The sequence below is a fragment of the Thunnus albacares genome, chromosome 3 (assembly GCF_914725855.1).
Source record: "Thunnus albacares chromosome 3, fThuAlb1.1, whole genome shotgun sequence".
NCBI classification, from domain to species: domain Eukaryota; kingdom Metazoa; phylum Chordata; class Actinopteri; order Scombriformes; family Scombridae; genus Thunnus; species Thunnus albacares.
Genome location: NC_058108.1, coordinates 4102111 through 4119866, shown reverse-complemented (window position 1 = coordinate 4119866; position 17756 = coordinate 4102111). Strand labels below are relative to the sequence as shown.

The following is a 17756-nucleotide window of genomic DNA, read 5'->3' as shown; positions in this document are numbered from 1 at the left end:
CAAAAAAATCTCTTGCTGAGAAGGAATAAATATCACCACAGAATAAGTCATAAAGGGGAGCTCAAACCCACGAGAGGAAAGCAGAAGTGCATTTCACTGGTCAGGGACACAATAGGGATTGAATTGTATGGTCTGAGAAAAGAAACAGTTATGACATGGACAAAAAAAAAGCACGACTTTTTTCACTTCTGTGTGTGGGAATTTCTCAAGTGATATTTCCTGTCCTTGCCCGTGTTGATTTCATCTGACTCTACAAGTAATTGGAAAATATTTCATGTCTTCCTTCAATTCATCAGCTAGTTAGATTCACTGCTGAGCCGTGCTGTCTCCCTAATGAGCCGCTTAATGTTAAATACATAAGCGGTCAACAACATCAGCATTCCCTTCGATTTTAAAAAGCTTATGAAGATACTATTTCTGCAAGATTATACAATGTGCAACCTTCAGCGACTCAACCTGACTGCAGAACTCCTTATGTAACAGCCTACTTGTATGTGCCAGTACTGCACAGCCAGAAGTAATCATATTTCAAGCTCCAGTGTTCTAAAGCAGAAGCACAGTATATTATTATTATAGCTTTTGTAAGACAGGCTCTAACTATTGTGTGTCATTGTCAGGTGAATTGTGATTGGGGATAACTGACCCGAGCTGAATGAAAGAACAAAACTGTTGATTTTGTTTTGAGCTGGGGGCATTATTAAATAGAAGAAAGGCATCTGAACATACTTTAATTACACATTCGGTTCCATCTGCATTATAAAGACTGGAAGTGTTCACCACTACAACATCACAAGGTGCCTGCTAGGACACATCACAAACATAATGAGGATGGTTGAGAGCCAGAGAAATTCAATTGATCATTCAGCCGGAAGCATTAGTAGGAGCCTTGTTATGATCTCCCCCTCCTGTTACCTGTGATTCACAAAACTATACACATGAAACTGTATAAACAGAAAGATAAAGTGATAAACATACAGACGGGGAAAGTCTACCAGTTGTAAATAAAGGGCTTAACAGTCATTACCTAAAAGAAAAAGCAAATGTACCATCCTCTTCATCTAGAAAGAAAGAAAGAAAGCAAAACACATCCTTCCTCTCCATGCAAATGTTTACTTTCTGAGCTAAAAATATAGTCTTAATTGGCTTTCCTTCGCTCGTCGTGTGGCGTGGATTCACTTCAAATGCTATCTGTCTGCTAATCATCAGGACTTCTTGATAACAGCGCAGCCAAAGTGAGGCTCACTGGGTCCTCGGTGCTGTTTTCACACTGATTTCCAGTTCATTGCATCTGAGGCATGAGTGCCATGAAATGATGAAATGAAAACCACGATGCCCCCCTGTTATTTTATGTGAATAATGATGAACTAATGCTTCCATTACAAAGCATTAGACAGGTGTATTTTGCATGAGTTCGCATTAGTCCATCTCTCTCTCACTGTGAACAAACACATGCATGATGTCCTTTTCTTTTGCAGCTTTTCATGTCACTTTCCATGATGTCCATCTGTATATATATATAATTAACCCTTTGTCTTATTTAGTGTTTCTTACATCATAAGACAGATTCATGGATGAAATCATGGCAGAAATAAATAAAATTCATAATAACTTAATAAGAGATAAAGTAGACACCATATGAAATGATGTGATACATTAAAACAACAATAACAAATCAAGTCACATGCCCAGCGTATGGATTACGTTTACAGCCATAGCTGATCTCTTTCATGGAGCAGATGTTGACATACAAACCTTAATAACTCTTTTAATAACTTCAAACTGATCCGTGCGAATTTATGTGTCAATCAGTCTTTGTAGATCCCTGTGTTTGTTTGTGTTAAGTGTAGCAAACTAATACAACAGAACGGCCAGCATACTGTGCATTTAGTGACACAGGCTTAGCAACCCTGATACGGCTGTAACTACTGGTGATGATAAGAGACGATAGAGCCCAATGAAACTTATCATCATCAGGATTATTCAGTAGTCTGTAATCCATGGGTGACTTCAGTGCAATTGATGGCAGCGATTTTGCACTTTTTCTATGGTGTAATGTACTGGGGGAGCGGGGGGGGTGCAGGTGGGGGGTTGGTAAACCTCCAGGAGTAAACATAAAAGCCTGTAGCCTGTTTAATCAAGAGAAATGAGTGATGTAATGGGTAAACAGACCATACATCAAGACAACGTGTATTCTCCAGTTTCATCTCATCAGGTTTTCTCGTTCACAAATGTGACAAAAGAAATTGATGTTCGAGCAACTGATTTAATTCAATCCGCTTCCTTTTTATCAGTTGTATTACTTCATTATTGCAAAACACTTTTGAGCCACTTGCACCAGACTAAGCTGGTTCTTTCACCAGCATAGCAAAGCAAGTATAACACAAAAAGGCAAGAATGGACAACACAAACATTTTAACAGGTTTCCCAACTGTGTTGATGAGGACCTCTGCAGCTGCCCAGATCAAATTTCAAAGACAAAAAGAGGCAGGGGGGGGATCTGAGTCATATGACCCGATTTCACTTCACCATATTTAGAGGAAAATATGGAGTGTTGTACACACATTCACTGCTCGTTCATATATAAACAATTCAATACAAACATCGAACAAAAACAAGAAAAAATTGTTGTATGTGAACGGTCGGTCTCATAGTTCTGCCTTTTGAGGCGATATTATCAAAATCAGCCAGACGTAAAGGCGTTCCTTTCTCCATCTGTTTTACACCGCCGCTCCCAATCACACTGCCGCTTCTTATTTTCGGAAGGAGGAGAAAGAGTATTCTCCACTTTCGATTTTCTTCGTGTCTTTATGTCAACACTGCCTTTTAAAGCTGGTGGGATTAATCCTATTAATTAAAAGTAAACTATCCAACCTGCAGCTATAGATCCACAATGATACGGAAGGCTGACACTGATCAATAAATCCTGAGACTGCAAAGTCCTTAAAATGGTGACCTCTGGGGATTTCTGAAGATCACCAGCCATTGATGTAAAGCAGCAAGTTAAAACTAGGGGTTTTATTTAACTGCAGAGGCCAACATGAGGTCTGTGTTAAATGGCAGGGCAGACAATCCAGCTTAGAGACACTGCAGTCAGCCCAAAGACCTACTTTGCATGCAGACAGATGTGGGATTTGTGACTTGTCGATGTTACAGCATTGATTCAGAAGTGCAGGGAAGGATTGTTCCCTGCTGCTCACATCCAGCCCAAAAAGTTAATCCCAGTAAGCGGGCACACTTCCTACAAGCAAATATCAGAACAACAGGTGGTCCCATTCACAAAAAAACAGGCTGAATGAGCATTTCATTCAAGTAAAAGCTACTGTTAAGCACCCATTAAGCACCTATGGTACCATTCTGGCCCCTCAAAACATTATCATCAACCATCTGAAAGTAGATTTAACATTAAAACCATAGACATGGCTTTAATCATCTAAATGGATGATTTTAAAAACCATTATGACTGCCATCAGAGATCAGTTTAACAGGTCAAACTAACCTAACTTCAACAAATTAGTGCATCCTGAGAGGACACTGTGTATCTGCAGGGATAATGTGTGCTGACAGTGGATTTACATTGGTTACAGTTAAGTACATCCAGTGTTGACACAGTATCAGCACCAACTATTAAGGTGCGTTCCATTTGAACTGGGAAGTCAGAATTTCCGAGTTCCCGGTTGGAAATTTCAACTGGAACGCCCCCTGAAGACGGATTTCTAACTCTGAAAGTCTTAAGAACGTCATCAACCCCGACCGAATCCAATATGGCTGCCCCACGCATCAGTGTGAAAGCTGTACTAATATCAACTTCAGAGAAAACGTTCATCAGATAATTAGATGAAGTTTAAATTGTGAGGAAGAAGTAGAGATCAGTCTTGAGAAATGAAACACCAATCCAACCACATATGTCTTAATAACGTTAAATAGTCTCAGTGTTCTGTGGTTATCTATCATCAAAGAAGCTACTACGCTGGAATAAAAAACTGGAGATAATTTCCCTTGATAGATATGCTGGCCTTGACAATTTTCAGGCCCTGTAAAACTAGCTAACCACAATAAATATTAAGAATAACCATTCTTGACAAGCCAAAGGGGGAAACATAATGTAGCTGATCCCACAGCCCACTTTGGCTCACCATGCTGTGCCTGCATGCTCTCATCCAGTGCCCATTATTACCGAGCTGCCAAACTCTTCATCCTGCAGGAGCTCAAGGTCCCCGAGCAAACACAGAGCAGACATCATGAAACGAAGCTGCTGGCAGGGTCTTTTCCTTCGTCTGACTCTACGTGGGTACACTGTCCATACAAATGTCATCCACATGCATCAATACAAGCATTCACACACACTCATAACACATCAAATATTTTTTAATTTCTGCCTTACAAGGCCAAGCGTTGAAAACAAAAACTTGTTAAGGGTCGACCTTCACACTCACTTTCACCCAAAATAAGTTATGTAAGATGTTTTTTCTGCTTTAAAAGGTGCATTTAGTAGCATCTAGAGGAACAGACTTGGCAGAAATGGAATATAATATTCATAAGTATGTTTTAATTAGTGTATAATCCAATGAAAATAAGAATTGTGTTTTTCGTTACCTTAGAATGAGCCCTTTATATCAACATAGGGAGCGGATCCTCTTCCACAGACCCACCATGTTGCACTGCCATGTTTCTACAGTAACTGAGAATGGACAAACTAAACACTGGCTCCAAAGTGTGTTTTTCATGAATTTCACTGCCACCGTAAGTTCTCCTACACACTTGGAAGGAGCAGGCAGGGTATTAAGTTGGTTGCAATCTGCAACCTCACTTAGATCCTTTAAATCAATACTCAGTGTTTCCTCTAGGTCGACTACCTTGGGGTGGCACCAGTTGGGTAGGGGGGGTGCGGCTGAGCAAAACTAAACTTTTGACATGTTCAAAATAAAGTAATCCAATCCAATCCAAAAGATTGACACTAAAATGAGAATAGGTGGTCCACCTTAAAGGTCAGTCCACCTTAAATGACCCTGGTTAGGTCAGGCTAACCCATTGTCACTAGCTTTGGAGCTAACCCCCTTCACTTTTCCAGCAGTTGGGGAAAAAACAGATGAGACTTTTTTTGGTCTTGAGAAGCTGCAGCATTTATTAACTGACACACTGTAGTCTGAACTCTACATTTACTGCCAGATTGACAGCTTACTGCTAACCTTTTCCTTTGCTCCGCTCGCATTCATCATCATTTCTGCCACTCACTCAACTACACACTCACTACGCACACACATTACACACTGTCCTATTCCTTAAAGCAGCTATGCTGTTCTTATAACAGTCTTTCACGTAGATGTCCTTTGAAAAACGAGAAGAAGGAGGAATCTGGGATTTTATACACTAGTCAATGACTCAAAACAGTTCCACAATAACATAGGGTGTTACTGTGCTTGCAGTGTGCCAGTGAAAATCATTAGTGTCCAATTGATATCAATGATCATGTGAAATTTTAGCAGCGGCGCTCATAATTTCCATGGCTGCAGAATGAATATACAGGGAACACTGACACTTAAGTAATGTCAATGCTGTTGTTAGAACGTGCAGAAGCTAGAACGGTACATTTTGAGACAGAATGTTGTTTCATTTGTCTTTAGATCCATCCGATAGAGGTCAATGAATGATAGCCCACACGGTTCACATCAGTCCAACAGCATATCAGTAAATCTCAAAGTAGCTGCTTGTGTGAAGTTGGTTGTGTTTAAATTGTTTAAGTTTTAATTGCCCCATATAATTGCTCCAGTAAGGCAAAATTTAATTGTCCCAATAGGCAGTTACATGATATGATTAGTCACACCTAATTTGAATACTTTTCCCTTAAATGCTTTCTCTAATATGCAACAATAACATTAATGTTCTCGCTCACAATTGCACAGCTTGTCATTTAAAAAAGCAATATCATTTTAAAAAGCTTTTTATTAAGGGGGAAATTATACAGACATATACACAATTGGATGACTTTATGACTTTTGCAAACACCTGTTGAAAACAGATTAAAATACACCTCTACAGAATCCACTACTACCTCAATACTTCCCCAACAACGTGAGAAAGATAGAAATTGCACATCAAGATAAAGAAATAAAAAAAAAAAAAACTGCATGTCAAACATAATCTAGATTGCAATTTTTGTGTTACACATTACAGAGACTGCATATTAACAATTACAATTAAAGTCTTCTTCAATTTTGAAATCAATCAATCATTCTAGTCACATGTAATGAGGGCAATACCCAAGAGCTCAGATATGTTGTTGGCTTTATGCAGGCCTGTGATGATTTGCTGTAGCTGTCTTCCAACTGACAGAAACAGAGAAATCTGACAATACAAATTCCATGTGCCATCAACATGACAGCAGGAACATGGACGTCATCCCACCTGGGACTGCTTAGTCAGTCCCCTTCCTGCACTCAAATCCCCTTATCAAACTGTGAAACAGATCTGGGCTACATCATGACAGCATGCAATCAGGAACTGAACAGGGCTCTATTATCTCATGGCATGGAGGTGTCAAAGGATGTATTTCCCTCTATGCAGGAGCCGTCCTGTGACAGGAGACAAGCAGATTTGCATCAACGTGTCGTCCGGGTCTCCATAGAAGCCCCAGAAAGTAATCTAATACACGCTCAGAAGCAGAGAGAAACACTGCCGCATGGGAGCAACAAATACCACAATCCCATTTAAAATATTGACATCAGTGTTTAGTCACGTGCCTCTGAAAGCCATATTTATAATGAATGTTCATCCTGTAAGCACTGGGGTTTACATATGCCGACATAGTCCCTCTTGTCTGACAAATATGACAAACCGCAGCATTTTTCTGTGCAAACACTACCTTATACAGTGCCACAACACATTAGTGCTATGAGGCACGCTTTGAACACAACACAGCATTTCCACCCAAATGCATAGTGGGTATTTAGGTGATAAATAATGCAGACCGCCATGATGGATTAGTCTAATCTTAATGCAGCTGGTCTGAATTGATTATCGAGAGACAGGAAGAGGTGGGAGGCTTTCAGGGAAATCCAAACTGGCCATAGAGTTTACTTTGGCAAAGCTGTTTCTGGTCAGTTGAGGTTTTATCCAGCTGTAGCTTAAAGACAAAGATGTACAGTATGGAACATTTTTTTGCTTTTTATTAGCTTTTCTAACATTTGAAATCATATTTTGACATTGAATCTGTCACACCTCATTTGGAAAGCTGATATCAATCTGTTTCAAAGCATTAAAAGCATGAGGTTGGTTGAAGCAACACACAGTCATGCACTTTTGAACCACACGCACAATTACATCAATTCTATCTACACTGTAACAATGAGCACTTTTGCAAATCAGAGCCCATAATCCACTGGTGCAGACTTACATTAACAGAAAGGATTCCATCAGTAGCAAAGGCAACTTACAGAACCCAGCATTCCCAGTACTATAGCAACACACTTTAATCTAACTAGTGCTATGTCATAAATCAACAACTATAATTATCTCAATTTATTTTTATTGGGTGAGTCACTTAGTCTCAACCCAACAAAATCTGAACAAAGACAGATAAGGGCTAAGATTAACATTTTCTACATCTGCCCTTATATATCCGACAAAACTCTTGTTTTGCTTGTGCTCGTCAAGATTTTTTACCAACTCACATAAGTACAGAACTCTTCCTAAGATCATTTTAAATTTATATATCAGCTATAAGCTAATGCTGCTGCCTGCTACAGGTTGCTACTATCTCACCAGCAGAAGTCTGACTGAGTGGTGACCAGACAGATTAAAATGAACAGCACATAGTTAACAAGGTTTTAGAGAGCTATTGTGGCTTCCAGTGTTTATGTTGCTGTTCATTTTTGTCTGACAAGCTGCCGCTGAGTTCCCCGGCTCGTGAAAATGAATAACTTTGCATCAATATCACTACCAGTGAGTAACCTGCTGTCTCCTTTAAGCTGATTTGACAGTAATGTAAATTAATGCACTGTTTTGTGCTTTTAGTTCAAACAGTAGTGAAGACTGAAGGTTATAAAAGGTAAGTAAGTAAGGTACTTATTATGATAACCATGAATCTAGTTGTGAACCTCTTACAGCTGGAAAGGCTTTAGGACTAAGCGGTTTTACTGCTGAGGATTCGCTGGAGCAGCATTAGTTATTATGGTCACTGTCAGAGAGTCCATAGCTCTCCCTGCATCCCTTTACAAGCAACGGGGAGCATTGCAGGTCATGGTCCTGATCACGGTGTACAATGTAAAAGCGTCAATCACAGTATCAAAGACTTTCTAAAGGGTACAAGTCTCTCTCAATGAGCATGACAGATTTATTCAATTATAAAGGAAAAGGAAAGGACCACACCAATATTAGTACAGTGATATTGTTGGTTGATATGGTAGTTAAACAGCCTTATCAGGGTCAGCTGCATCAGGGTGCACATTTACTATTTTTACACAGTTACAAAGTAACTCTGAGGTCTGAAATTCTTAAAATGATATGAAATTAGAAATTAGAGAAGTTAAGACATATTTTGTGTTTGTTAATCATTTATTGCATGCTTTGTGTGCATTCTTTGCAGTTTACCGCTTCCCCCTTTTTCTTTCTTTTTAAGTGACTGAGCCTGTTTTCTATGTGTACAAAACAAATGAATGTCTTAAAAAAGTTGCCAGTGGTTATGAGCAGGCTAGTAGAGTCCATACAGGACGTGCCGTGTGCAAATATCTGTGACAAAGAGAAATAATGAAAGACCAATATCGCAAAAATGGGTGTTTGAAATGGGTTTCATTTAAGCCAATGTGCTGAAATCAAAACCGCAGCATTAAAGATAGAACATTTCCAGCTGTAAGTTCCTCTTAATTTGTGTCATCTGAGTAGTTTCTGTATTAGCGGTTGTTTTGAGGAAGAATATAAAGAAGTTGAAAAAAACGAAAAAGTGGCCACAATGAGCATAACTTGAATAAAGATGCTTTGTCCAGTCACTAAATTGCTAGCATCTGCAGAACTCCACTAACACGTGTGTCCCAAGACAAAGCCCTTATGTAATCACACAGCGGCCATCTAAAAAAGACAGAGCAAGTGTCCTCCTATAAACAGAACAGCAGCTATGCATAGCATTGTATCTCTTCAGGGCACCAAGGAGCAACTCTAAATATAGCCTATATGACCCTCTGCCCCCTTCCTTCTCTGCCTCATAAACACACACACACACACACAGACGTCATGATGGCTTCCCTCTGCTGTGCTCCATTCAACCCAATTCTAAATCTTGCATCTTGATGTCGGGGCCAAAACAGTTTCAAGCATCAAGCAGTTGAATCATATGAATCCTGACAGAACTGCTACACAATGCATGAAAGGAAGACACAGCAAAAAACAAATCCCTGATTGCTTATTTCCTCAGTTTAAACAGCAAGCGATGGAGGGATTAGATATGTGAGAGCGAGGAAAGAGAAACAGAAAGTAGCTGTTGGAGAAACCCCATAAGGCAGCCGCGCAGGGCAGAGAGGACAATGTAGAGGGCAGTTTTCTGGCTCTGAGCCCAAAAAAAAAAAGGCAGAGGACAAACACAGAAACAAGCGAATAAGTGTAGAGGCGGAGATGAAAGGAGTAGAAACAGACAAAAAAAACTGTCAGAGTACTTATACTTAAAGGAACAAAATTCGGCTGTTAGCATCAAAGCTCTTAGCAATGATTCTGTGTCTTTGTTCTAAGTATACCACTGCATTACAATAGAGAATAAAAGAACAGAGACAAAGGCGCAAAGAAAGGCATGCAACAGATGTGGCAGGGTTGTCTGTGGATTTACGGCCCTGACTGAGGCTGAAGGCTAATTAGAATCCAAGGCTCTGCCCTTTTTGTTTCAAGTTGGCATCTCTTCCCCCATATTTCTGCGGGGAAATAAATAAACACACAAATCAAAATATATTTGCATGAACTTGCAAATGAAAACATCTGTGGAGGACGTTCATTTTGACATTAAAATAACTTCTTTTTTTTTTAGCATGCCCAGAATCTGAAAGGGCACTTGTGAACATGATAATAGTTCTGCTGGATTAGTACTGCAGAATTCCATCACTGAGGGTTTTTGACTCTTAATAGCTTTCTGCTCACAAGTATTACGCCACTAAATTAATGTAATTGCACTTCATTTAATAGAAGAAAACTGAGGGCACTACTGAGGTTTTGCTTGTGTAATATCTAATGCTATCTACTGAAAACACAATTGATAATGGCTCCTTGACTATTACGCTGCAGAGTTACGCCGTTTTCCAGTAATTTCACAGTACGAGTATTACTCGCATCCTCATTGTTCATTTCAGGACACCTGAGGTTGCAATTATAATAAACTCTCATGTCTCTCGTGAAACCCCCTGGAGAAATAAATGCATGTATCACTGCCATGTAAAAGAAATGGAGCTGTAGTGCCTTCAATGCTATATATTCATGACCCTGCAATATATAATGAATACAGGCCAATGGTTAGTTGGATGGTTGTCTGTGTTTCTGCTATCATCAACACTGCACTGATACTGAACCTTAAGCATCATTACCAGGCTTCTAACGAGGGCTGCACGATATATCGTTTCAGCATAGACATCGCACATGTGCAATAGTGTCAGTGCAGGACGTGCAATGTCAAGTAAGGCAAATTTACTTTAACACTTTTTTGCTGCTTCATACAAAAGGAGAACTCACAAGGTTGTCATTTTCCATGTCTAATCTGCAAGAAAAGTCCAGCTGATGTTACATAATTTAGTCTGATTTAAGGGTTCTTGGATACACAGAATTTGATCAGTTCCCAATGTGCTCTGGTGAAAGGGTGCGCTGCATCAATTTGCTGGTTAAAGGTTAAAAAGTTAGGCTTCAGGGTTAAACTTCAGGGTGTAGCGCACACACGGAGCAGCAAAAAACACTGACTAAGAAGCACACGCTGTTTGAGGAGGTTGAACATGAAAAGATAAAACAACAATAAGCCGTTAAAGTAGAATGTGTGTGCCAGACAGCATGGCAGGGGACCATGTACACTCAGGGAGTTTACATTTCCACAGACAGTCAACACAGGCCTTGTTGGGATGACACTGTGGCGGATGTGCACAAGGATATTCTGAGAACTGTCCAAACACTGAGCCGCTCAAGGTTAACAAAGCCGCATCGCATGAATAGGATGTGGCAAATGAAAATATTTGAAGCGGTTATTATTTGTCTGACACGATCAAAGTTGCGTCTAACACATCAAACAATGCGGCTAACCACCACAGACACCGAGGGGCTTAGTTGATTTATCTTTTTGAAATGGTTTCCTTTCTCTAGAGGGCTTCGTAGCGATGCATCTAGTCTGCAGGCTAAAACGGATCATTAATGCATCACCCTTGACCTGTGCATGGCCTCATTTGTATGGCTGGTCATCAGACACTCTGCTCTCTTGGGAGGTAAGGTTCTTACACAACAGCAAAACACATGAGCTTCCTCTCGTGCATCAGAGAACATTGGAAAGCCTCAAGTGAAATTCAGTCGTCGACAGTCTGCTGATAAATGATAAACTCTGAGGTCGTCTTCAAGAAACTACTGAGTGAGCTCCAACCCATCAACTGAGTCAACACTGAAGAAATCATGTGTGTTACAAGCAGCATAGGGAGCAGAAACAATGGACTTCTACAGTCACTATTGTGTATGGGACAGGGATACCATTTCTCCTGGAATACCAAGATGAACAATAAAATCACTTCAAATATTTTGTTCAGTTGTAATTTCATGTTTCCTTTAATTCCTCACTCTTTTCACATCTACTTACCCTTCTAGTCTTTGGTGAAATATGGCCTGTAAGAGGACTTTACTGCTGATACTTTGAAATTATAGTCAGTTTTGAAGCAGCAGTTTATGGGACTACTTTCAGGGTCCAAGTAAAAAGTTCCTGTCAATAGAGATGAGTGAACATTAGTAGAGTTTGAGGGAGTAAAGAGCTTGTTGTTACTACTGTGGGAGTGTATGCTCCATTAATGGTTTCATGTTTCAGCTTACAGTGGCAGGGCACGATTGCCTCTTGATGCCATCTACGTGTCATAGTCATAGCCATGCCTCCGGTTTCTCCCTTGTGTTTCTGGTGTTTCCCTTTCCCCTGTGTCTCCTGTGCTCCCCTGTGTGTGTGTGTGTGTGTGTGTGTGATATGGGCGTGGTGCTCCTCTAACTCTCCCGGTTCCCTGATTGCTGTCCAGTCTACACACCTGCTCCAATACACACACCTGCAGTCCATCAATTCATCTACTCAGCAGTATATCCCCTGTTCTTCAGCCATCGTGGTAGATCACATCCCAGGCCACCGAATCGTGCGTTCAAAGTTTAGTCTCTCGTGTTGTTTTGTTCACTGAACTAACCTTCCTATTCCACAGGATCACTGCACGCCTGCCTGTTTTCCTGCTCATCTCTCCGCCCGCCGACCAGTCAGCTTGTCGACCCGTCTGCTACCTTCCAAACTAGCTTCATCCGGCCACGCTCACGTACTCTGTCTTCATCCCTGCTCTGCTTCGCCAGCCACCGGCTTCCCTCTGCCTCTGCCTGCTGACATCCCCACCTCTATACACCTTCACTCCCTGAGAGCCCAGTCAATAAACCTTTTCGTATTCATTCCAACTCTTAAGTCTGTGTACTACGTTTGAGTTCCCCCCCCCCCGTTGATCGTGACACTACATCTTGTTAAGCCGTTTTGTGGCCTGACTTGAAGAAACAAGGAGTAAGGAATGAATATTATACTATCAAACCCTTCATTAAATGTCTACACAGGTGCCCTTGACAGAGGCTCTTGACCCCCAAAAACACTTAAGGAAGGCTGCTCACTGGCCAACAGGAGACTGTGGCTCGCTATGAATATGTTTAACTGAATGAATGTTAAACAGGTCAGAAAACAAAATTACTGGCTTAACCCTTGAATAACAATTTCAAGAGATGAAAACCAAATGAGAAACCTTAACCCTCAACCCGGGCCTCCAAGGTTTCCAAACACAGTGTGATCTTAACAGGGTCTGAAAGGTAAATCTATTGAGTGACATGGGTACAAATTGCCCGGCTGTATTACAATGTCAACTAAATGGTGATTCCCTGCTGCACTACGGCAGCAGGCCAAAGCCCTGAAATAAGACTCCGCAGGAAAAGCAGCCAGGAGTCGACAGACAGATCGTTCACAATACAGATAACATCTAGAAAGATGGTTACTGACAGGCTCGTTTGTTTCCACAACATTAACTTTGCTCCAGAATTTCATTGCAAGTGTCATACTGAGAGTGATTTGATTTTTTTTTTTCCACCTGCACTCACTTATTGTTAAACACAATAAACTCTGAGGATTTTAATATGACAATGCTCACATTATCCCTTATATACTCACATCAGTATAGAACAGTAATATCCTTATGCTCTAACATACAGTATCATTTAGTAGAGCTGCTACTAATAGTTATTTCCATTACTGGATTAAATGATTAATGCTGTGATTGACATATACAAATTGCTGGTTTTGTCCAGAGAGATAGTTCAAAGCTTTTAGATATTGATTTTACTTTTATAGATGACAAACAAAACAAGAAAATATTCACATCTGAGCAGATAAACCAATCATTAATTCAGCTCTCATCATTACAAATGTGATGCTGTTTAGTTAAGAGATGATGATTATTGAAGATCTGACAACAGCTGGCAAAACTGTTCCGTACTTTGTTCATATATTGAATCCCCCAAATGTTCCTGAAAATAACCACACAAGCATTTCATCATTTAATGAGCTTAAATATGATTGATCAATTTTGAATTGAAAAAATGCTAAACTGAACCTTGCAATTTCAAGCTCTAACACTATAACTCCACCTGTGATGTAATACTGCGTAGTCCACCCTATTCTTAGAAAAGGGCTGAAAATTAAATGTCACTCTTGTTACAGAAATGCCACTCTGCAGTTTATCACTTTGTCATTTTCAAGTAGTGGCTGAGAGGCTCGCCGTCTCTGCTGGAGGACTTGACCCTCATTTTATAGGAGCTTAAGTTTAATAATTGATGGCTAAACAGATAATACAAAGTGGGGACCTTTCTCACTTTGAATAGCTGCAGTGAAACCAATCACATTCATCTTGATATGGCAGACATTACTTATTTAAACATGCTCAGGCAGGGATTTATGATGGAGAATGTGGTCAGCTTTTCAGCCTTCTTCTTTCTGAGGATATGACTTGACACACATGACGTCTCCGATGCGATGAAGGAGAAGAGTTCCAGAGCACCGTTTGTGTCTGAGACCTCTCTTACACCCTACTGCTGTCTCTGACGTCCTTCTAATCATTCCCTTTATCATCTGTGTGAAAAGCTGCGACGGTAACAATGAAGCCAGGATGAAAATGACAACTCGCCGTGAAAGCAGAGGAGAGGGTTGGCGGACACGCTGACGGTAATGTCAGGTTTTGCAAAAACACGTTAGGCTGTCAACACTCCAACACCTTGGACTGACTCACTACTGAGAATGGTTTCACCTAAGTACAAGCAAATACTAGAAGGCTGAGAGCAGCCTGCATCTCACTTCTGTGAGAGGAAGATCACAGAGAAGAGTGGGTGTTGGGTAATTGTTGGCAGTCATGCTCAATAGGAACATGCAGACACGGGCTAATATACACGCTCCTATAGGTGAACATTTCCCAGATACAAACCTTTACAGACACATCAAACACTATGAAGCATCTCAATTTATTAGTATGATGTCTAATGATTCACTTAAGACCTCAGTGTGTCTCACCGTCTCTGACGCTCTCAAGAGAAAAGCTCTAAATCACTGAGATCAAACGCCTTGCAGTGGCAGTGTGTTTATCTTTAAGCCTCCAATAAAGAGACACTGTGTTTTGTTCTACTCAACAGCTCAGTAAGAAGAAATCCACCAAGAGCACCTCTCACCAGGTCATTAACTAGATGTAGATTTTACCGTGGGGGAAAACATTTGATGCTTTTAGCACACTTGATGACAGAAACAGCAATGTAAAAATACTCCATTACAAGTAAATGTCCTGCATGAAAAATCATACTTAAGTAAAAGTACATAAGTATTTGCAGCTTTGGTCCCTCTGACTGATATATTATTATATATGACATCATTAGATTATTAATACTGAAGCATCAGTGTTAGAGCAGCATGTTACTGTTGTAGCTGCTGGAGGTGGAGCTAGTTTAGCTTTTTCTCTAAACTTTGATTTTTGCTGAAATATTGGATCATTTGAACATTTATTGAAATGAAAGCATGTGAGAAGTTTGGAGGGAAAAAAATCACTATTTGGTGGAGCTGTTAACAACTCATAGACATGTGAAATGTGACCCCGACTACACACTGCTTTTTGTAAGACATCAAAAGCCGAAAAAGGTTGGAAACCACTGGTTTCATCTTTAACAATGTGTTGTATTTTAAAAGCTTGTTATATTATCTATTGTGTCAAATCTTCATCTGAAAAGTAACTAAAGCTGTCAAATAAATGTAGTGGAGTGGAAGTATGAAGTAGCATCAAAGGGAAATACTCAAGTAAAGTACAAGTACCTCAAAGTTGTACTTAAGTACAGTACTTGAGTAAATGTAATTAGTTTCTTCCACTGGACATAAACATTATTATCTGATAATAATCATACAACTATCATTTTCAGAAATTGCAGCAGAAATGACACTTTGTAAAAATGCAAATGTCTGTAATGAAAATGTTACAGTAATGTGTGAGCGCTGATTTTAACTCAGTGTTTCTAGAATGTAAATGAGAAACTGAAAAAGCCTGCAAATCACTTTTAAATTACAATGTTCTATATATGTTATATTTTCTCATGTATTATATTATTGTATGTTTTCTGTGTCAATTCAGTAAAAACTTGTTTTAATTAACTTTTAATTAATCTGGATCAAGTTTAATCATTGATTTCAATGATTAAATAAAGGACAGATAGCGATGACAGCAGACTGGGCTTTTAATCAACCACCCGTGCCAAAACAACACAATCACAATATATCTGCGTTCTGCACTGTTACCTGGCCACTGGCAGCCAGAGTCAGACTTTGGCAAGCCCAGAGATTTCCACATTAGATGAGGAATTCTGAGAGTTGATGCATGCTGAAGCTTAAATTGGCAGCCCCCAAAATCACCTTCATCACCAACATCTTCATCGTGATGTTGGTGCTTTGGGAGCTGACGTGAGCAGCGGCTTTGTACCTTTTCTCTATTCCTTCCACTCCTCCTCTTATTTCACTTTCTGAATCAGTTCTTGTCTAAACTAGTCTCACCTGTCACAGTTAATACCCAGCACACCTTTATTACTCATTTTTTGCCCGACTGGCTCGCTTTTACTAAATGAAAACTTCACTCATGAGAAGTCGCTTTACTAATATCACATTAAGCTTGAAATATCACTGTAATAATCAGCATTTTAAATAAAATTCAGCGCTATGCAACAAGCTCAAAGGAAGTGCCTACAGATATCAAATTCGTGATTACAGACCCCAGAAACAAACAGCATAAATCTATCTTCTCTTAGTGCTTTCATAGTCCCTCTCTGTCTCTTACGCTGTACTACAACATAATGAAAGACATGTTATTCAAGACTCATTTCCTTCTGGCCACAATTACACTACTCTCACTGCGGCTGAACAAATACTCCCATGCTTGTGAAATTTGCAAATTTGCGGGTAGTGTTGATACATGAAAATCCAAGTTTTGATCATTTGTACGTGTCGAATAGGTTTGTTCATGAATTTGTTGTGGTATCTGCCATATTTATCCATGATTCTCTCAATAACAGAGCAGTTAATAAATAGCCAGAGATATGCTCGCACAGATAAATCAGTTATTCACACTGGCCATCAAACATTCTTCCCTTGTGTAGGCTGCACAAATGAAATAAAGCTGGTGTGGCTCAAAGAGCAGCAAACAAGAGAGGAGAAAAAAAAAAAAAAAAGATCAACCCTAAATGTGATGTGTTCATGTGACAGATGTTATGACGAAGCAGTGAAGCAGATACTATAGTGTGTGCAAACTTGTCACACTGTACATGTCACACACAAAAACACACGGGTCTCATAACACTTGAATGAGTCAGATGTCAGTTTTGTTTTACCTTGGCACTGGAATCCTTGTTTTCCGAACCCCCTGTAAAAAAAAAAAGAAAGAAAGAAAGCTGAATTAAATGGTTGTGAATACTCTCTCTAACACTCACACACATGTAGAGTACACTCAGTACACACTCATTCATTCAAGAGACAGGGTGTTGCGTAATGTACACCATTACTGAACAATAGCATTGTTGGGCTCTCATCAGTGTGCTTACAACTTTGCGGAGACAGTTTGGGGAAGGTGCTTTCCTGTTTCAACATGACAATGTCCCCCCGTACACAAAGCAAGTTCTGGTCCAGAAATGGTTTGGGTTGGTGTGGAGGAACTTGACTGGCCTTCACAGAGCCTTCAACTTCAACCCCATCCAACACTTTTGGGATGAAGCACTACAACGGCTGCGAGCCATTGAAATGTGTCACCAAACATCAACAGTGGCCAACATCACTAATGCCCATGTGTTTGAATGGGAGCAAATGTCTGCTGTCCAAAATTTTTGTGGGAAGCAGTTTAAAGCCCGGTTTTGGAATTAGGTGTTTGACAATCACACAAAATACAATCTACTGACAAATCCAAGACAAAAGCTTACATTAAGAGGCTACTCTTCTTTAATTTATATTCCAGAGCGACAGGTTGTTTGTGTTT

At 40.0% G+C, this 17756-nt stretch overlaps 1 protein-coding gene across 4 annotated transcripts in view; it reads right to left on the bottom strand.

The window, feature by feature from the left end:
• The window catches only part of prkcaa (protein kinase C, alpha, a), a 145835-nt gene that overhangs the window by 125889 nt on the left and 2190 nt on the right, over positions 1–17756 (bottom strand). For all 4 annotated transcript variants that reach the window (XM_044345889.1, XM_044345890.1, XM_044345891.1 and 1 more), the window contains exon 2: positions 17119–17150. In XM_044345889.1, coding sequence (XP_044201824.1) covers positions 17119–17150 — 32 coding nt within the window. The remainder of the gene's footprint in view (positions 1–17118; positions 17151–17756) is intronic.